The following is a 22,500-nucleotide window of genomic DNA, read 5'->3' as shown; positions in this document are numbered from 1 at the left end:
TGAGCACAAAGAGAAGAGAGAGAGAGAGAGAGAGAGAGAGAGAGAGAGAGAGAGAGACGATGGAAGGAACCCTCTCTGACATGCACGCACAAAGCCATTAAAACAAAAACGCAGACACATTTACACACACGCAGCGAAACAGACAACTCCTCATCCTTTGCCTCGCTACAACTCTGCACTAACAAAGCCTTGAAACTGTATTATGCACAGTCTGAACTCTGTATTTGCCTTTATCAATAAATACTTTAATGTGGAAACAACTGTCATCTTTATTTTCTAACAGGATGAAGAATAACTATGTGGTTAAAGTGTTTATCTGGCTTTACTCTTGCTAGTCTTTTTTTCTTTATGTAAATAAAACTAAGACATGTTTTTTGGAATAAAGTTTCACGCACTTATTGTGCACACAGATGAAAATATGTTACCTGAAGGGCCTTAACGTTGGTCGAAGGTTTGGACATAATCCTCCCGGTGAGTCCACTGACCTGGAGGAAGCACAGATCACAGACATTCAGCCGTGTGTGTGTGCATGTGTGTGTGTGTGTGTGTGTGTGTGTGTGTGTGTGTGTGTGTGTGTGTGTGTGTGTGTGTGTGTGTGTGTGTGTGTGTGTGGGGCCACTGGGACACTGTTTCTGTGGTTTTAAAGGGCTAGCATTTCAGTTGCTTAGCGACTCTCACAGAGAGAAGCAGGTAGATGAACTGTTCTCTGAATCATTCATGAGAGGGAGGCAACTGGGAATGTCAAAATAAAAGCGCGAACAGTGCCTCAATTTCAGCAAATGTATGTGTGAGAACCTTTGTATTGAGTAGAGTGATGTATGGCAGGATAGGTAGAAAAAAATCTAAATGGGTTTCACTTTCTTTGACAGGCTCTACATTACTTTAATAATCATAAATCTTCAATTCAAATCTTAACAAACCACATAAACTCTTATTATGGGATGATTGCATGAGACATATTTTTCAAAGTTTACAGCATGCTGTTTTTAAAGGGAAAACTCTAACTGAAACTGAAAGTGCTTGAACCTAAAGTGCTTTTTTAAAGGCCCTTTTACAAAAGTCACATTTCAAAAAGAATCGGCTGGAGACAGAAACCTGAATTTTTTACTTTAAATTTAACAAACTTTAACTTCCTCATTTCATCTCAGCCTGCTTTCTGTTACTTTCTACTTCCTCCTTTTCCTTTTGCTGTTTCACTGATTAAAACTGACCCAAGTGGTTCCCAATCGTAAAAAGTTTCCATGGCCTATTTATCTTATCTACGAGTGTGTCGGAGCAGAGGACCAAAAGAAACCGAGTCCCTGGCTCTTGGGCTGCTGCTGCGTTCAATGGCAGCCCTTGGATACCGTTACTAAGGTGCTGTTTGTGCAACAACATAGAGTAAGAGCTTTGCTGTCCTTGACATGAGAGCAAAAGTCTGGACACCCCGAAATACACAGCCACGCACACACACACACACACACACACACACACACACACACACACACACACACACACACACACACACACACACACGCGCGCTAACACAATGGTATTCATGTTGCCCATGAGTAGCAGCTGCCCATTGACGCCACGCTGCAAAGCCTCACGGGCCTTTTCACTTTCACACACGTGCACGCTCACATTCTCTCTCTCTCTCTCACATGCTCAAAACCACAGGTAAAATTAATGCCTCATACTTTGAATTATTTAAATCTTCAATCTTTGTGTGCAGGCACCGAACAAAAACGTCTCTTTGAAGTATGTGTGTGCGTGTTTCAGAGCGTGACGGTATTTCTGGAATATCAACCAGAGCTGCTGCTGCACCGACAGTAGCACGAATGAAACACTAAAGAAACATGTTTTATTTCCCTTTACTAACAGGGAACACGGATAAGGCTTGTGTTATACTGTGTTTTTACAGTAGCCACCATATGGGTGACATTTACGGTTATGAGTGAAACAACTGTTTTAATAATTGTTGTGATATTCACTAGAGATATTCATGGTCCCTTTAGAGGAGAAATTATAACTTTGGTGATCAAATTATAACTTTGGTGATAACTTTTTATTTAGCACCATTATCACGTCAAAATGTGTTTAATACTTGGTTTGTTTTAACCCTAATTAGCACATTTTAGCATGCTAACAGGCTAAACTAAGACGGAGAATCTGCTAAACATCAGCATGCTCACATTGTCATTAGCATGTTAGTATCTTAAAAGTTTGTTTCCAAAAGTCGTCATGTTTTCTTATTGTCATAAATTCCTGTGAAAAGAGCAAAACCAGCAATGAATATGTCCTACCAACAAGTATATATGCATATTGCAAATTTCCCCGCTGTGGGACTAATAAAGGATTATCTTATCTTATCTTATCTTATATATATAATAACTCAAGTTCAACATCTTGGAAAAACTTATTCTCTTTCTTGCTACAGCCAGCAGGCTATTAGCTCTACTTAGCTTAGCATAAAGACTGTAAGCAAGGTGAAACTGCTAGCCGAGCATTGCCCGTGTTTGCTAAGCTAAGCTAATCATGGCCTGACCACACGTTAAGCATACAGGCTTGAGAGTGGAGCCATTATAAAAGCATATTTCCCAAAATGTTAAACTATTCTGTTATAAGATTTAAACTTGAGTTGGAACCAATGAGCTTTGGGGCTGAAAGGACGCCCTAATCCACTGTTGGTTGGGATCTTTTCATTACATTTGTTGACAATAAGAAAAATATGGAATCATGCCAGCTACCCTTTAAGAATAAAATACATACACAGTACCAGTCAAAAGTTTGGACACACCTTCTCATTCAACTACTTTGAAGAATCTAAAATATAAAACATATTCTGGTTTGTTCAGCATTTGTTTGTTTACCACATAATTCCATATGTGTTCCTTCATAGTTTGGATGTCTTCAATATTAATCTACAATGTAGAAAAAAATAAAAATAAAGAAAAACCATTGAATGAGAAGGTGTGTCCAAACTTTTGACTGGTACTGTATAAGACTAGATCAATGCTTTTTAAATAATTAAAACAGACCCAAATAAGAGTTCAACTTAATTTCCCTGTCTTCCTGCAGGTAATTTCCAGAAACTTCCAGACTGTTCCAATTAAAAACTACAAAATGCTGAAATACTACCACAGTAGAGGCCTACACTTATCTTAAATAAAAAAAACACACACACACACACACACACACACACACACACACACACACACACACACACACACACACACACACACACACACACACACACACACACACACACACACACACATAAACAAAGCACATCTAACTTACCTGTTGAAGACACAACACTGTATCGTCTAATGCTAGACTCTAGGACTTCTCTCGCTTGTTCACTTAAGCTTTCTATACATCTCTCACACACTTGTTCCCTCTACTCTTTCCATCTCTTTCATTGTCTTTCTTTTTTCTTCTCTCCGCCCTCTTTCTATCTCTCTCTCTCTCTCTCTCTCTCCCTGCCTCATAAGTGGTGGAAGGATTCCTCTCATATCTGGGATTTGTTCTCACTATAAATAGAAGAGTGATACACAGAAGGGACCTGCTTTCTATCCACACACACTCTTAGACACACATGGATAGGCAGAGTGACGGACCAAAACATTGTGAAATGGTAGCACCGGCCACTTGGATCTCTTTACTTTTAATGTTTCTTAAGGTTTTAAACTAGAGTTACAGGGAAATGTTATCTGCAAGACCAAACTTCATTCAAAAAATCTAGCATTTAAGCTTAAAACACACAAACACAAAACATCTGCTTACATATATGAGATTAACAAATATCCTCAATTTAAACATAATTTTAGACTTTTCAAGCTATATTTGCAATAAAAGGCTCCAGTGAGGGAAATAAGTTAACTTCTACACCAAAAATGGAACATTTAAGCATGAACTGTCTGTTTATATGATAGTCAAAGATGTTTATAATGACAAGCGCGGTCCCCTATTTGAACATCTTTTTCGGATTTTCAAACTATAGTTGCAGTAAAATGTTCCGATGACTAAAATTGTTTATCTCCCTGACCAAACCTCATTCAAAAAATGGAACATTTAAGCATTGAATACTGTCTACTTATATGAGAAATGTGTATAATGACAAGTATGGTCCCTGCTTTTAAAGGTTGTCAAGCCTTAATTAGAGTTAGGTGCTTTGGTGAGGGAAATAATTTAACTGCTGAACCAAACTTCATTCAAAAAAGGAATATTTAAGCATGAAAATTCAAACACATAACTGTGTGCTTATATGGTATTCACAGATATTTATAATGATGAGTATCGTCCCAGATTTGATCATCTTTTTAGGCTATTCAAGCTATAATTAAAGTAAAATTATCCGGTGAGGGAAATAATCAAACTCTGTAACCAAACTTGAAAATGGAACATTTAAGCAACAAACACTTAAAAACATAAAACTATCTGCCTATATTATACTCACAAATGTGTATAATGACAAGTATGGGATTTTTCTTTTGGCAGCATCCTCATCAAACCATGCCACTTCAGTCCTCAAAACACTCACACACTTCTAATCTTAGAGACTAAAATGGCACTGCCCTATATTTCAGCTGTGACACTCGCTCAAACACACACACACACACACACACACACACACACACCCACACACACACACACACACACACACACACTCACAGAAGAGGTTATGCTGGTATATCTACATCTATACACTGATGTACATCCACAGGCTCAGAGGGGGAACTGTGATCTCAAAGAGTTAAAGGTGTGTGCGTGTGTGAGTGTGTGTGTGTGTGTGTGTGTGTGTGTGTGTGTGTGTGTATGTGTGTGTGCTCTCTTACCTCCTGGCGTGCGTGGCTGCTCTGCCCTGCCTGCGCTCTCTCTGAGGTCCTCTTCGGCTACCTGACCTGTTTCCGCTCGTCCTGATTGGCTCGGAGAGACACAGAAACTCCTCCCAGAGAGGAATCCGACCCATCATGAGAGAAGTAGAATGAGTTTTCAGCCTGTGTGTGTGTGTGTGTGTGTGTGTGTGTGTGTGTGTGTGTGTTTCTCTCTATACTGTAGATTATGTTTTCTCATCTGTTTGAAGTCTCGTGTGTTTCAACTTACCTTTCTCTCTGGATTTCAATCCAACTTTTCCTCAAATGGAGTTGTCCACCTTCATGGCGCCAAACCACACTGAGCCTATGAAAGTAATCTAGTGTGTGCCCAGGTAGTAAAATGAACCGGCTCAAACTGTAGGCTCGTTATATATTTCAGACTATGCAAATAAGACCCAGACACAGACACAGACACACACACACACACACTGGTCCTACCTGTTGGCAAAGACAACCCTTAGACATATCACAGATAAACACCATCATCACTGTAGGTATATTTAACAACATGCTACAGCTGAATGGTCTGCTATTGATCCTAGGTAGCTGTAGTTTGGCAGTAAGCTGGGCCAGACTTCATTTAGAAAACATATGAAGGTAGTCTCAATGAAGTTTGAAGTTTAAACTGCAGAAGTCTGAAGCTGCTCTGCAGGTGGGTTTGTGGGCTTTAGCATTAGATTAAATTACTGTTTTTTTAGTGATGCAGAGATGTGTTTGACATCTTTTGGCCTAAGGTCAAACAGCAAACCTACAGGAGGATCTGGGCAAAATATAATGGAGCCTGCATGTGTAGTTCGTATACTGCACATGATGGCATTTCGAAGATGACTGGGAACAACTGCACTGAGACTGTGAGAAATGGGGGGTGAGGGTGCCAAAATTACTTAAATCCCTATAAATTATTGTTATTATTATTATTATTATTATTATTATTATTATTACAACTTTTTATTTTTTATTATTTTATCTAATATTATTTTTATTTTCTTTAATTTTAAATTACTCTTTATATTATTATTAATTTGTATGTATTTAATTTAATTCATTGACTGTCCTCATTTCTTTATTTTTATTTCTTTATTCATTTTTACACAGTTTCTAATAACCTACTATCCGTAGTGTATTTACTGAGTCACTGTATTTCATAGTTTTGTCCATCCTCTTCTTTTCTGTATTAAGCACTTTGAGATTTCATTTAATTCAACAATTTGAATGACAATAAAGATACCAAAAACTTGTATTTATTCCAAGTGCCGGCTACATGTGATTGTTGTATTTTTGAGAGAGTCAGACTTGTCCTCGCTGAGCTTTTAAGGACTTCAGTTTAAGTTTGGGCTCAAGTAGGGAGCTGAGCTGTAGGTTTGGCGCTAGAATTGACATTAGAATTTAAATAAGTTAACAAAAAATGATGCATGCAGTGATGATAGCCAGGGCTTAATGAATGAATGAATGCAGTCCACTGAATGATGAGTCCCCCCTCTGATGTGTGATTGTTTTCACCCGATGTCAAGATGATAGTTGTTGCTGTCTGACAGTTCGTCCCTCTTGTCCACAGGCAGCTGTTTAGCTGACAGGAAATGGGGAGTTGGAGGCTACATGTACAGAAGTGCATCTGACCTGTTCGTCTGCTCAAGCTGCCACAAATATTTCCCTGTCGTGGTGAGCAGTTGCCCGACAAATTTGGTTATGTTGTCGAGCATGTAGGAGTTAAAGAACACAATTGTTAGTGCCCTGAATTAACCTTTAACCTCACATGGCCACAGAAAATCCCTCCTAAAAAGTGACTTTTTAACATTGGAACTGTGATTAAAACATGAATACTGAGAAGGCAGTATTGTGTCAATATCGATATGAACTGCATCAACGCCCAGAACTTTATCTACAAGTAGTTTTATGCTCCCTAGCTCACATTTATGGCTTCATGCGTCAGGCTGGGAGCTTGTTTCCTCGTTGCATCTGAGTCAGACCATTGACATTTATTGGTGTCCTTTTACCCTCCTGGCCTTTTGGTTGGATGAAATCCAATATCCAGACTAACACTTTCATTTTTTACTGCTGCAGCTCAGCCAAAAAAGCTCTGCACATCCTATTCAATTATTTTGCTCTCCATCTTAAGGGCTACTGCAGCCTTTGGGTTATTGGGGTAAAGTCAGGTTGCACATGACTCACAAGCGTCAATAAGGCATTCAAAGGGGAACAGAAACTGATATTAATGATATACCGTAAAATATATATGAAAATACAGAGAGAGAATTATATGATGATAAATTACACAATTTACCATTAAAGTTGGCTGCTTGAAACAGACACAAAAGCGAGTGAGTTCACATCTTCACAGCTTCACACAACCACTAAGATGTATAAAACATATACATCAACTTCATGTATTTCCCATTGAATTTGTACTGTAATGATTATACTTGATATCAGTGCAGTAGAAAACAATGTAAAGAAGAAGTCTAAACTTTCAGATTTCAGAATTTTTATTCATATACATAAAATAGGAAAGCATAAAATAACATAACATAACATTTTATTCACCCAGAGGGAAATTGCTGTGCAACTATTTCAATACAAATATAAGAGTTCAAATATAAAAAGTTAAAGATAACAATAATAGTTATAATAGTTATTCTGTCTGTATATATAATATTTCAGTTATTGTGGATTCTTTACTGTTTTTATTGCTTATTTATAATACTGTTTTTTTAATCTTGTTTTTTTACTATGTCTCTTGTTTGCACTATACCCTATGCTGCTGTAATCCTGTTAATGTCCCCGCTGCGGGACTAATAAAGGATTATCTTATCTTATCTTATCTTAAGGTGCACATCCAAAATATAATGTCTAAGTGCAAGTGGTCATGCCTAACATACAGTACCAGTCAAAAGTTTGGACACACCTTCTCATTCAACTACTTTGAAGAATCTAAAATATAAAACATATTCTGGTTTGTTGAGCATTTGTTTGTTTACCACATAATTCCATATGTGTTCCTTCATAGTTTGGATGTCTTCAATATTAATCTACAATGTAGAAAAAAATAAAATAAAAAAATAAAGAAAAACCATTGAATGAGAACGTGTGTCCACACTTTTGACTGGTACTGTATGCAGATATCAATTATAGGCAGATATCAATTTTGAATATATAACCCTAAGTAGCTGCACACTTTCTCTTAAGACAAAGTCAATTCTTAGTCAACCATAACAAAAAACAAAAAAGATGAATGTGAATGAATGCAATGATTCATTTTTAACATTAAAGTCCAAAACCTGTGACCAATTTCTATTATTTTTTTTAATCATAACATACAAATCAGTGGTTACTATAATTAACATAAAAAACATTGAATAATAATAATAACTCAGGACAGAATTTATATAAAAAAACTAGGAAAAGCCCTAAAATATACAGCCCAGTCTAACCTGACTTTATATTCAGCACCCAAAACAAAGAGCATCTAAAATATAAAACATATTCTGGTTTGTTGAGCATTTGTTTGTTTACCACATAATTCCATATGTGTTCCTTCATAGTTTGGATGTCTTCAATATTAATCTACAATGTAGAAACAAATAAAAATAAACATAAAGAAAAACCATTGAATGAGAAGGTGTGTCCAAACTTTTTATATATATATTAATCTACAATGTATTATAATTATTAATTATTATGTAATTATTAATAATAATGTGTATTATTTTTGACTACCTACTCAAGAAAATAATCAAATTAAAAGGAATAAGCCCAAATCCTATTATTTACACGGTAATTGCTGTAGTTCACCGCACGGTGGCGGTAGCGCTCCGCTTGATTCATATCTACAATTAAAAAAAAGAAACAGAAGAAGAACCAGAACCCGGAAGTGTGTCGCTCAGCGCTGACGGTTGTTTTCCATGCGGAGAGCTCGGAGCATCTCTTCTTTTCCTGCACATTGGACATGCTAACATGGTTAGTTTTGTAACAGCGGGCAGCTGGGTGATGCAGAGCCGGCGGGCGGAGTGATGGAGGCGGTGCAGGTCGGTTCGTTCTGTCGTAGGAGGGTCCTCTGAAGCACCATGATCCCTGTGCCTCTGCTGGTGGTTGTGATGGGAGGCTGGTGTGCTGTCTACCTCGCTGACACGCTGCTCAAGGTGATCACGTGATCTTTGTTTTGGGTGCTGAGTATTATTATTATTATTATTATTATTATTATTATTATTATTATTATTATTATATTCCTTTATTGATCCCCATGGGGGAAATTCAAGTGTTGCAGCAGCTCAACTACACAGACACAGACAATAAATACACATACTATACAACTACACAGACAATAAATACACATACTATACAACTACACAGACAATAATACACATACTATACAACTACACAGACAATAAATACACATACTATACAACTACACAGACAATAAATACACATACTATACAACTACACAGACAATAAATACACATACTATACAACTACACAGACAATAAATACACATACTATACAACTACACAGACAATAAATACACATACTATACAACTACACAGACAATAATACTACTATACAACTACACAGACAATAAATACACATACTATACAACTACACAGACAATAAATACACATACTATACAACTACACAGACAATAAATACACATACTATACAACTACACAGACAATAAATACACATACTATACAACTACACAGACAATAAATATATACAACTACACAGACAATAAATACACATACTATACAACTACACAGACAATAAATACACATACTATACAACTACACAGTAAAGTCAGGTTAGGGCTGTTTTTTAGGGCTAGTATTTTTATATCAATTTATTTTTATTTTTGTAGTCCTGATATTATTATTATTATTATTGTTATGATATTATTATTATTATTATTATTGTTATGTTAATTATAGTAACCACTGATTTGTATATTATGATTAAAAAAAAAATAGAAATTGGTCACAGATTAAAAAAAAAATCATCTTTTTTTTTTTTTTTTTTTGGTATGGTTGACTAAGAATTTACTTTGTCTTAAGAGAAAGTGTGCAGCTACTTAGGGTTATATATTCAAAATGTTAATTATAGTAACCACTGATTTGTATGTTATGATTAAAAATAATAGAAATTGGTCACAGGTTTTGGACTTTAATGTTAAAAATGAAACATTGCATTCATTCACATTCATCTTTTTTATTTTTTATTTTTCATTTTTTATATCAATTTATATTTATTTTTATAGTCTTGATATTATTATTATTGTTATGTTAATGCAATGTGAATCATTGCATTCATTCACATTCATCTTTTTTGTTTTTTTTGGTATGGTTGACTAAGAATTGACTTTGTCTTAAGAGAAAGTGTGCAGCTACTTAGGGTTATATATTCAAAATTGATATCTGCATATAATTGATATCTGCATACAGTACCAGTCAAAAGTTTGGACACACCTTCTCATTCAATGGTTTTTCTTTATTTTTATTTTTTTCTACATTGTAGATTAATATTGAAGACATCCAACACATATGGAATTATGTGGTAAACAAACAAATGCTCAACAAACCATAATATGTTTTATATTTTAGATTCTTCAAAGTAGTTGAATGAGAAGGTGTGTCCAAACTTTTGACTGGTACTGTATCAAACTTTCTATTATAATTATTGTATTATAACATTCATCTGCAGTAGTTAGTAGGCTATTAGGCTGTCAAATAATTATAATGGAGTAAAAATAGTTAAACAATGAAGTAGCAAGAATTATAAATAACATTAGCCTGCCAAAAAGTTATGTATCATACTTTCTATTATAATTAGGCCTATATATTGTATTTTAGTAGTTATTAGGCTATAAGGCTGTCAAATAATTACAGTACCAGTCAAAAGTTTGGACACACCTTCTCATTCAACTACTTTGAAGAATCTAAAATATAAAACATATTCTGGTTTGTTGAGCATTTGTTTGTTTACCACATAATTCCATATGTGTTCCTTCATAGTTTGGATGTCTTCAATATTAATCTACAATGTAGAATAAAATAAAAATAAAGAAAAACCATTGAATGAGAAGGTCTGTCCAAACTTTTGACTGGTACTGTATATGATCAGAATCATACTTATTTCAAAGTAGCTATTACCATAAGAGGATTATTTTTGGTTCTTCGGTGCGTAGTAATAAACATAGTAAGAGGAGATAAATAAGATAAAAATGATTTTATTGTCAAGAAAAATAGATTAAGTAGAACAAAAATATGAAAAATATTACATTATCTGCTTTGTGCATTAATGTGCAAAATAGTGACCTAGGAATGTGGTAAGCAGGGAGAATTTGCAATACAGAAATACAACAGATATATTTGAGGGAATGATGAACAAATTTACTTTTCAACTGTAAAATTCAACTGTGAAAATGTCCCTCTTAGTATATATGTTTGTATTTAGTATTCTTTTACAACTATATTTAAGGGATCCTCAACAAAAATGTGTGTCCATATTAAGAAATGAATATTGACCAATGTATCATTAACAGTTCATTTTAAACTCTCAATACTATCAATATTGTCATAAATCCAGTGTCAGTCATGCTCGAATCACTCACTCAACTCGACTTTGGGTTTTTCCACTCTTTGATAACATTTTCCAATTTTTTTCCCCCCCGTCGGCTCCCACAGTCGTCGTCGACACACCGGATCAGGTACGAGTCATGGTTGGCGAGTCGAGGGCTGATGTTGTCTCCGTTCCATGTGAGATGGCAGACCACCATGTTCAACCGGCTGTTTGCGTACTGCGCCCGCATCAACCCCCGAGCCCAATACCTGTGGTGAGGACTGCTGTGTGATTAATGAACTACGCTTATCCTGAACTGTTGCTGCATCATCTCTGTAATTTCCCTGCTCTTAACTTTAAACACCATCTTTTTTGGAAGATTTCCAACTTGGCCGACTTGATCTCATTGATTATTTATGATTGAAGTACAGTGCACATTTTATTTAGATGTATTACACACTTATACAAACAGAAACTGAAATCGATCTGACCTGAGACATGAAGCTCTGAGCTCTTACAGTCAATTTAAATGAATAAAATGAAAATACACATTAATACAACCGAAGTGATTAAAATACAAGACAAAAAATAAATAGCATTTAATAAGTCGATTGATAGTTGGGGACTAGACACTGACCTATAATTTGATTTGTTTTTCAGGGTCGGCAGATATTATATTTTTAATTAAAAAGAAAGGAAATATGCACTCCTGAAATCCATTGTAGATATGATGATTCATGTTTTGCAGCATGCCAGAAGTGCCAAAAACAACTTGTTCTAAAAGAGGTTGAGAAATGTCTTGGCATTAAAACAGCAATTGATCCAAAACTGTGTTTACTTGGCGTTAGCTCCTCGTCTGGTCAAAAAGCTAATGTTTGGTTTGATGTAAATCCACCTACGTGATCAATATAGAATAATAAATTATGATCAATTCTTCCCTACAAACAGTCAGCCAATATATTGTAAGGAATTTTAGATGAGATTGTAAATGAGCGGTCCCCCCTTTTCATATGTATTTTGGTTACGAGTTGCCAAAAACAACCTTTGTTGGAATAGATTTTGCTTAATTTGCACAGTAAGCATTTTCTTTTAATGCTAATTTCTCCCGTTTTCTTGTTGTCGTTTAATTTGACCACATGTGTGTGTTGCTCTCCTGTTTTGTTGTTTTAAAAATGAAAAAAAAGAAGGTGGGTGAAAAGAGAAAAGGACTTTCTGCTTTGAATAAATTATATAAATATTGTTTCGGAACCAGTATTTGAGTAAAGTACCTGCATTAGCATTATTTGATACAACCCAGCTGTTTATATGCCATCAAAACTAATTAACAACATAATGTTTGCTTTAGTGCTTCAGTGTTGATTTTCCTTTGTCTATACTCACCTGGGATAAATGCATCACATTTATTAAGTCTGACCAGAAGAAAAAGATTGCACTCTTTAATCTATTTTTTTTTTTTTTTTTTTTTTTTTTTTTTAAATCTCTCCCAGGTTCAACAGTGGTCTGGTGTTCGGTTTAGTCGCCATGGTGGGATCTGTGGTGCTGCTCACAAAGACGCTGCAGCAGACGCTCGCTCAGATGACAACCGACAACCCTCGGATGGGAGGTCAGCAGGCCCTGCAGGTGGTGGTAAGTACAGACGGGATTTATAAAAGCATTGTTTCTCTCCTGTCAGTGTTCAGGGCCAGAGATTAACTGCAGTTCAGAGCACTAATGTCCTTGAAAGTTCATACACAGCCTGCAATATTCAAATGAGGGGGGTGAAAAAATGCCCCCAATTATGAGCAGGGCACTCATTTAGCATATTTCTCCTGTTCACTTTTTTTTTTTCATAAAGTGAGGTGTCAAATAGCCACGCATTAATGTGAGCGCTATCCCCAGAGGACCACGGCAGGTGATTCATGGGAAGCTATTAGTCGGCCATTTATAACCGAGTATTCAGCCCCGGAGGAAAAGCGCCGCACAGCCAGCGGAGGAGGAAAATGCAGACCACACAGAAAACCACCGCTTCAGCCAAACATGAAACAATTAATATGAAGGGTGTGGAGGAGGATAAAATGCATCTTTGTGGTATTAATATTTGCCATATGTGCAGTTCAAATATAGAACATTGTGGTTTAATTACAGTTCCTCCTACAAAGGGATTGTTTGTGTTGTGTTTCTGTATCAGTCACAGTTGTGTGATGCTTTTCCTTTTTCTTTCTGTCTTTAGGTCCCTGGTGTCAATCTGCCCACCAGTCAGCTGGGCTACTTCTTCTCCGCCCTGCTGCTCAGCGGAGTCATACATGAGCTGGGCCACGCGGTGGCAGCACTGAGGTAAAACACACACACACACACACACACACACACACACACACACACACACACACACACACACACACACACACACACACACCCATGTACCCATGAAACAATCTGTTACCATGACAACCGGCAGAGTCAAGAGCTTCCAATGGCCATTAAGATAGAAAAAAAAAAAGGGGTTAAGGGGTATTCAGTATTTTCTATTTAATTCAAGATGCTTAAATTGAGATATTTTTCAACCTGGTTTGGTGTCAATCTGTCACTTATGTTAGTGCTTTACTTAACTTTTCCAAATATCTGTGTTTGAGTCTGACCATATGGCTGCATTTGACTAGACCATCTTTTTTTAACATCTGATGTCATAGACCCTAAAAACATGGCTCATGATTTCATAAATAACAACAGATATCTCGATTGTGAAATAACCAAACGGGCGCTTACTTTGAAAAATAATGTCTTCATATCGGATCCCATCGCTCATAGCAAGATGTTTTCAGAGACTTTAATGTTTTGTCTTTCTCTTTTGGACCTCTTTTAATGTGTGTTGTCTTTCTATCCCCGGCAGGGAGCAAGTCCGAGTGAACGGCTTCGGCATATTTGTGTTCGTGGTTTATCCCGGTGCGTTCGTGGACCTCTTCACCACGCACCTCAGCATCATATCGCCCGCTCAGCAGCTCCGCATCTTCTGTGCCGGTAAGACACTCCTTATGGCAGAGATGATTATTTTGCCGTCTAAAGTGATCACAGCTATTAATCACAATTATTACAGGCATTTTGTTAAATGCTCATTCCTGTTTTGCCAGTGAAGGTCGCCCTAAGGTCATTTATTTCGGAACGCCAGACAGCTGCTTCACATCAAATCATTTCACTCTGCAATTAAGGAAATTAGATTTTAATAAATTGATTGGTGGAGCCAGCAGATATTCACGCATGAATGTCTCATACGGGCCACCGTAGGAGCCAGATTATTTTCAATGCAGAATTGTTCATTGTGGCCAGTTTTGATTAGAAAGCAGTCAAAAGGGCAGAAAAAAGGCTCATATGATTCAAATTATTGCAAAAACAAAATGATGCAAACTCAATCAAGAGTTTAATGAGATGCGTGAGAAAAGGGTTCTCTCTTTCTCTGACAGATTCTAGCAAAGGAAAACAAGTTAAAAGTGATCACAGCGGTGCATTTGAGGTTCATTTGCTAAGTGAAGTAAAATCCAGCGTGACTAGAAACCAAATGATGCGAGGAATCAGATCAAAAGGGAAAAGATGTTCACATTGAAAAGGGAATTTCTTACTTTTGACTTTATACTTAATATTCTTAATATGTTTTTTATGAATTATGCTGTATGTTTCTCAGCTAATCCCGAATCACGTTTAGTTACTTTAGTGTTTGTAATCATGTGTCAAAAACATTTATTTTACTGTAACTTATCCAAGTTGTACTGTCTTTCTAGTAGTCCTAATATAATGCTTGTGTGATGAAGCTAACTTGATTCATGCATTAAATTGCATCGCCTTAGTCGCTAATATAACATGCTAATTTAAGCTGATATGACGATTTATAAAGGTTTCGCACTGAATTATATCAGTTTTACTGTGTTATTGTGATTATTATAACATACAGACAATGATTATGTTCCTACAGCTGTTCATGATACTGAGCATCTGTGTGGAATCAAAATCCCTGTTAAATAATGGAATAATCTTTACTTTAGTCCATCAACATTACATATTGTATGCTCTTTGTCAGATTACTTTTTAGGGAAACTTAGTGGTATTCCAGGGACGTGGATGGATAGCTCGCTGCAGATGCAAATGTGTCAATCAGCTGTCCAAGTGTTTAATGAGCGCTTTAATGAAAATGCAACATTAACACTAAACTAAATGTTACTTTCTCTATGCTGTCAGCAGCCTTCAGAGGGCACTGTTAAACCACCTCCATCTCTAACGCGATACAAAGTCCTCCAGACTTTTCGTTTCCTTCGTGTGACAAGAAAATAACTTGTCTGGTGACTGCAGGCACCAAACTGAGACGTCCAATCAAGTCATATGACAAACCGGAGAGGGGAGAGGGACGGGTGTTATTCCCATCAGGGGAGTGGTGACATAACGGCATGCTGTTTTTATTTTTCTGTCTCTCTCTCTCTCTCTCTCTCTCTCTCTCTCTCTCTCTCTCCACAGCGGAGATCTCACTGTACGCAGGAGGGCTTTCTCTCATAACATGTTTATTATTTATTCCTGTAGAAAGAGGTGGTGCAACTTTAATAGTTTGTTTACTGTGTGAAGTCAATATGGGAAATATAAATACACCCTTTAGGTCTGAAATTTAAATCTTATGAAGCATTCTAGTTTGTTTTTCTCCCCCCAAGAGAAACAAATTCTCCTCGAGCTATCCTCAGCTATTCATTTTCTGACTTTGTGTAGCCTGTTGCTTGAAACGTTGTGCCTTGACCTCATCAGGCCTCCTGTGGGTTTTGTGTCCTTTTGCATGGTATAGACGGCTATTTATAGAGAGCAGTGGTTACTGTTTTGCCACGACATCCTACAGGGTGAATATGTGGAGAAGATGCAAAACAGTGCAACATAGAGTAACAAGACTTCAGCATGCAACCCTGGTGGAACTGCAGGCTCTTCAGTAGCTTCAGTCTGTGTGACGAGGTTGTACTTTGGACATTTCCGGAGTAATAATCTTTCAAGAACTGAAAATTTAAAAGTGAGTTTAAAGTAAAAATGTTTCTGTTTTCTTCCTCTAGGAGTTTGGCACAACTTTGTCCTGTGTGTGGCAGCATTAGCCTTCCTCTTCCTGCTGCCCATCGTTCTGTTTCCCGTGTACTTCACCGGCGGCGGGGCGCTGGTCACCGAGGTCATCCAGGTCAGTGCAGCAGGATTTTAAATGTGCGAATCAACGTTTATTTTTTTATTTTTTTTACTTTTATCTAAATGTTGAAACTAGTGAGTCCCATTTACATTTACTCTGTGTGGAATATGCTGCAAAAAAAAAAAAGGTGTAAAACATAAAGATACCGCGCTGTATGCAGCAGAAACACACAAATTAAGCAAACAGCCTCCCGGTGATGCAATGAGAAACAAAAAACACTTCTGGTCACGACCACAAACATCAGCAAACTTCGACATTTAGAGTGGTATAGGGGTAAACCAGCTGCTTTAACTTAGAGGAGTTTGGTGATACTTGCTGTGATGCACACAAGCAAAGCAGAATCACATCAGACTAAAAAAAACAAAAAAAAAACGTGGGGAGTTTCTCTGCAAAAGGTAAACTGCCATTGGCTCATCGAAACAACAACAACTGCAGCAGTAATGGGCTACACACATCTTTACATTGCCATTCATACAGAATACGTCACTGCTTGTGTGGAGTAATATGCTGCAAAATCAACACTTGTTTGTCAGTACAACTTCACAACTGTTTTCCAATGTCACAGTAATTAATAACTTTTTATTGATGTCATAGCTCCCTGCACATTCATATATTCACACAGCCACAGTTGGATGTTTGGTGTGAAGTCTATTGCTCAATGACTCAATGGCTGTAGTTTGGAAGGGGAAAGTGTATTTACCCTTCTCCACCCGGATTGCACCAACTATTGCGAGACATCAAACTATGCTCGCTTTGACCTTTTGGCCACCTGAACTCAGTTTTTTTATGTTCGCCTGTGTCTTTCTTATCAGGGCTCTGCAGCTGACGGCCCCCGGGGTCTGTCAGTCGGGGACATAGTGACCAGGCTGGAGGACTGCCCTGTCTGGGGAGTGGAAGACTGGAGCAGCTGCCTGTCTCACCTCTCTCTCTCCCCGCAGACAGGATACTGTGTCCCCGGCACCAGCCTGCAGTCCAGCTGGGCCCACGGACGAGGTGAGTGTGCAGTTTTTATGAACAGTGATTAGCACCCAAAGGTTCTGCCAAAGGATAAACAAGACAAGTGTAAAAGTAATTCAATAAAGAAGCATCAGTGTGCCTCTGTAATAGAGAATGATTCACTGTTAGATTATCAGTTCGAAAACTCAGTTCAATTATTGGTTTTATTCATTTAATAACATCTTACTCTCAGAAATGTAACAACATAATTTGTCTTCTGCTTTAAGATATCCTTTTTTTGTATTTTCCGCTTGTAATCTGAATCAGGTCAAACCCACAGAGGAGCAGCGGGAGCTGGGATTGGCCAGCTGTTGGCTAGAGTCATGAGTGAGGTCAGAGGTCAACAGCTGGACAATCAGAGCTCCTGTGGCTTCTCTGCGGTCTTTAACTATTCCAGTGGCACACTTTCATCTTTATCAAAATGCCATAGTTTAATGTAGAGCTGCAATGATTAGTACGTTGAGTATATTAAACAGAACGCTGCAACAACTTTGATCATCAACTAATCATTTCAGGCATTTTTTTTACAGCATAAAGGTCAAATTTTCTTTTCTGCTTTCAGCTTCTCAAATGTGAGGGTTTGCTGTTTCTCTTTGTCATATATGACAGTTTTTAAAAATATTTTATATACTAAATGATTGAGATTTGATAACTCGAATAAGTTCTACATTTAAATCCTTTCCGCGTTACTTTGATGATGTTGAAGATTCCGGATGCCTCAAGACAATCTAAAACTAATACCACTCTAATGTGTGAATCAATATTTAAACAGCCAAGTTAGTCAGTGTTATTTCACAGTCGGAGGTCCTGATGACGTGCGAGCAGTCAGCGTGATAATCTCAGTTATGTCATGAAGTGTGTCACGCTCTGTCCTCGTCTAATCATCTCGTACGAGTGCATTTACCAACAAAATAAATCACAAAAGAAAAACAGAACCTCAGTGACATCCATCGTTTAGTTTTCAGCTTCCATTCATCCTCTTTTTTTTTCTTTTTTTCCCCTTTCTTTTCTAGCTTACAAGCGTTTGGATGGAACAATGGACTGCTGCAGCAACAACAGCCTGACAGACCTCTGTTTCTCTTATATGAGACCTCAGGGCAAGAACAGCAGAGAGGTGACACACACACACACACACACACACACACACACACACACACACACACACACACACACACACACACACACAGACACAGACACAGACAGATATAAACAGGCTGGGACTTTTTGGTGACTGCTTCATCATGTGAAAATGGTTCCGACTAGACAAGTCAAGCATATTTATATTTCTTCCTTTATTTAATTCACTTCCTCTTATTTCCCATTTTGTGCCACGTTGTTTGCAACCCCGCAAGTTAAGTTCACAAAAAAGAACAATGAATGATGCATGAAAATCCAATTTCAACATTATAGCATCAATAGATAAACATAGCATCTTTAATACCAGAGGATAATAAAATGAGTGTTCTGTGAGTGATCAGTTCCTGTTTGTTGGCTGCATGACGTCAGATGTTTTGTGTCACCCTGACCTGTTTTACAAGACAGTGTGACATTAACATTACATTACATTTTACATTACATTGCAGTCATTTAGCAGACGCTTTTATCCAAAGCGACTTACAGGAAGTGTATTCAAAATGGATGTATCAGCAAGAAACAAATAATAAGAAAGTTGTACCTCTTTAAAGTTCCTTCCCAATGACCTCTCTTAAGCTTCTCATACTCTCCCTCTGGCTGCAGTACGCCTGCATGCCGGTGCGTAAGATGGTGTCGGGGACGCAGGTGTGTCGCACCGACGGCGACTGCTCCGCCGGACCCTCCGACGCCGGCAGCATTTGCGTCACCCCGTCACTGGAGAACCAGACGCGCTTCATCCGCGTCACACACCCGCCCAACACACACATGCTGTTTGTGGGGTATCCGCCGCACCTCCAGTACGCCGGTACGTTGCAGTTTGTTGTGCTGATTTCTTCACCTTCCCTTTTTTTGCTGTGTCTTAGGCCTTCATTTATCCTATAAAGTTACACATCATTTTCATTTTTATTTTTATTTTGAAATATTAAAGCAAATATTTCTTCTAATTTCAGTGTAAGAGTTGCATTTTTTTCAATAAGTCCACCCCTAGAAGGAGGCATGAGCTTCGTATAATTGGTGTTTACAGTGTAGAGTGTTGAGCTGACTCTCCAGTCTTTAAGTGTTGTACGTTAGAGGAGCATGACGAGGCTTGTTGTCTTGTCTCTTTTTATTTAAAACACAAAAGTGATGAAAGAATCAACTCTTTCTAACCGTGTCTTGTCTTTCCCCAGTGAGTCTGACCAACTTCATCCCACGCTTCGGGTTCCTCCACCTGGATCTGCCCGTCTTCTTGGAGACCTTCTGCAAGTATCCTTTCATGTTTAAAGGGTAGAGAGAGATGATGGATGTAAGAGGAGTTTACTTACTCAAAATGTAAACAAACAAAGTTACTTTTTAAAGAATAGAAGGGTAATAAGAGTCCTTGGTTGGCAAAGCACCATCTGTTCTGTCTAAATGATGAATATTTTACCCTTCAGAAACGGTGATAAAGCACTACCATTCTGATTGGCCGACATGAACGCAGTCTGATGGCTGTGATTTCTACATAAAAGTCCCCTTTTTAACATCTCATCATATGCTCCGGAGTCAAAAGGCCCGATGAACCTCCCGAGTCTGATTGCTGCTCCTCAGAGCAGGAATTGAACCCTTCGTTGCATAGATGTGGACATTTCTGATTGCAGTACTGCTGCATTCTCTACCGTTACTGTTTTTATAAGCATTTTCTGTTTCTTTTGGGAATGCTGATTGGGGGGAAAAAAAGAGTATTTAAAGTTAGCTAACATTAGCCAACATAAGCTGCTGATCATGCTGAACCATGTAAAGCTGTATCAGGGAAACCCCAGATTTGTCCAGGCATTTAACTTGTTATTTATAAGAGAAAGATTGAGTTGTTTATTTGAAAATAAACATTTTGTTTGAAATACACACGCCATGATTTAGGTGTTTTAAGGGTACACCTTTTGCATCATAGGAATTGCTTGGAAGTTAATCGTTTTATGTCATTTTTATATTTATATCGCTCTATACAGTGAACATATATGACTGACATTTTAGCTTTAAAACTTTTTAAAGATATTTCTAATCGCTTCCTGCAACTCGGCGCAATCAGAGTGGGAGAAACATAAACGGAAAACAATTCTTTCTGATCTTTCGATCATATCTCATGATCTTTTGGGCAACTCCACCTGCTGATGAAGATCATGTGAGATGATTGAAAGCTTAAGAACAGCTACTAAAAGGTGTTTCAATTAAGTTTTGTGTGTTTGCCAGAGACGTGTCATAGATTAATTATGAACTTCACACAGTAGAATTGTCCTTAGCCCTCCGCTCTCTCAGATACGTGGTGTCCCTCTCCGGCGCGTTAGCCGTGGTGAACTCCGTGCCGTGCTTCGCTCTCGACGGTCAGTGGATGCTGAACGCCCTGCTGGAGGCCACGCTGGTTACTGTGGTAACGGACCGTCAAAAGCGCGAGCTGATTGGTTTCTTCCTGCTGCTGGCGGGCAGCGCCCTGCTGGCAGCCAACGTGGCGCTGGGCCTGTGGATGGTCACGGCTCGGTAGCCACAGCGGAGAGCCGGCCTGCCAAGACAAAAAAACTAAATGAATTATTCCCCATGCGTACTGAGAGCTGTTCTCTCAGGGTGTGTTTGACACGTGTGGACCATTAAACTGTGAACATTACAGGGAGCAGACTGCATTACCCAGCAGTGCTGCCCAATATCAGGGCACTGTTGAGCAGAACATTACTCTGCCTTTAAGGCTTTACTGGACCACCAGGGAAAAACAATAACCAACCTTTCTTCCACCTTGCTGCCGCCATATTTACTCAGAAAGCACATCTACAAATAAATAATGCACTTACCGCAAAGCACTGTCCTGTGACTGTTTACAGAGGCTGCACAACCTTTCCAAATGTTAATAACTGTCACGTGTTAAAAGTTTGAGAGAAAACTGTCATGGTTTCTCAAAGGGGTGTTTCCAAAATGCCATATTTTCCTGTTGACACACCGTTTGTCTCGGCCTCAATGTGCTGCAGAGAGATTCACATGGAAAGTCGGGCTGCTCAGAGAAGAGAAGCAAACACAAGTTTTAAAAGCCATACATTTATTGGTTAATGCATGGCAACGCCTACAGTTTCGACTACATATCACTGGTTGGAACAAAGTACTACCTAATATTCATGTGACAGAAACTGGCTTATTATAAGTGTGTACATTAATTAATGATGAAGATGACTCCGACAACATTCTGTAATATGAAACAAATGTTGAAAGGTGGGTGTCCCGTTTTGAAATGAAACAGATTTGCTCCGCTAAGTGTCTTTCTCTTCCTCGGGCGTTGAAGTGGGAGAAGGAATTTGCCCATGAACCTTTTCTAACTTTTAGTCTTAAGTGTATGTTTCATTTTTAATCTCACTGTCTGTGATCTGTTTGTGTGTCACACTTGTGGACTTGTGGAATAAAAGACTGCTTTAATTTAAGTGCTGTCTTTCAGACTGTTTTATAAGTCAGAGTTTTTTATTTATTACATTTTAGATTAGATTCAACTGTATTGTCTTTGCAAGCACTAAAACAACAAAATGCAGTTTAGTATCTAACCAGAAGTGCAAAAAGTGAATAGTGCAGAATAATGTACATAATGTTAAAAAGTATGAAACAATGTGGATTCAACATTTTCCTTACACATTTCTGCAACCATTTATTTATCTACTCTTTATTCTGTGTTTCATTTTCCTTCATATTTTGGGAATTAGATTTGTGTTTGTCACGTTAGGTCATCTGAGAAAACACAGTTTCAGTTTCTTAAGAAGGAAGTAGAGTTCCAATTTAGACCCATTTACATATTCTTAGATTTCT

At 37.8% G+C, this 22,500-nt stretch overlaps 2 protein-coding genes across 3 annotated transcripts in view; one reads left to right on the top strand and one right to left on the bottom strand.

Moving 5' to 3' along the window:
• Positions 1 to 503, bottom strand: part of smpx (small muscle protein X-linked) — an 8,187-nt gene extending 7,684 nt beyond the window's left edge. For both annotated transcript variants that reach the window (XM_054623309.1, XM_054623310.1), the window contains exon 1: positions 426 to 503. In XM_054623309.1, the coding sequence (XP_054479284.1) occupies positions 426 to 461 (36 nt within the window). In that variant the 5' untranslated portion in view covers positions 462 to 503. The remainder of the gene's footprint in view (positions 1 to 425) is intronic.
• An 8,221-nt stretch (positions 504 to 8,724) lies between these two features.
• mbtps2 (membrane-bound transcription factor peptidase, site 2) lies at positions 8,725 to 22,265 on the top strand. The gene is made up of 11 exons (XM_054622940.1): positions 8,725 to 8,995; positions 11,531 to 11,679; positions 12,893 to 13,031; positions 13,615 to 13,718; positions 14,272 to 14,399; positions 16,454 to 16,572; positions 17,391 to 17,571; positions 18,588 to 18,688; positions 19,312 to 19,513; positions 19,878 to 19,953; positions 20,983 to 22,265. Exons 1-11 carry the CDS (start codon positions 8,921 to 8,923, stop codon positions 21,203 to 21,205), a joined length of 1,497 nt encoding a protein of 498 aa, XP_054478915.1. The 5' UTR covers positions 8,725 to 8,920; the 3' UTR covers positions 21,206 to 22,265.
• Positions 22,266 to 22,500: the final 235 nt, after the last annotated feature.

The sequence above is a fragment of the Anoplopoma fimbria genome, chromosome 21 (assembly GCF_027596085.1).
Source record: "Anoplopoma fimbria isolate UVic2021 breed Golden Eagle Sablefish chromosome 21, Afim_UVic_2022, whole genome shotgun sequence".
NCBI classification, from domain to species: Eukaryota; Metazoa; Chordata; class Actinopteri; order Perciformes; family Anoplopomatidae; genus Anoplopoma; species Anoplopoma fimbria.
This window is presented reverse-complemented; position numbering and strand designations above follow the sequence as displayed.

Bases quoted from the DNA above. Each gene is read 5' to 3' on its own strand.
- mbtps2 (XM_054622940.1), top strand. From the start codon at position 8,921: ATGATCCCTGTGCCTCTGCTGGTGGTTGTGATGGGAGGCTGGTGTGCT. The intron at 14,400-16,453 runs GTAAGACACTCC...TTCTTCCTCTAG, and splicing joins GCTCCGCATCTTCTGTGCCG to GAGTTTGGCACAACTTTGTC. The intron at 18,689-19,311 runs GTGACACACACA...CTCTGGCTGCAG, and splicing joins AGGGCAAGAACAGCAGAGAG to TACGCCTGCATGCCGGTGCG.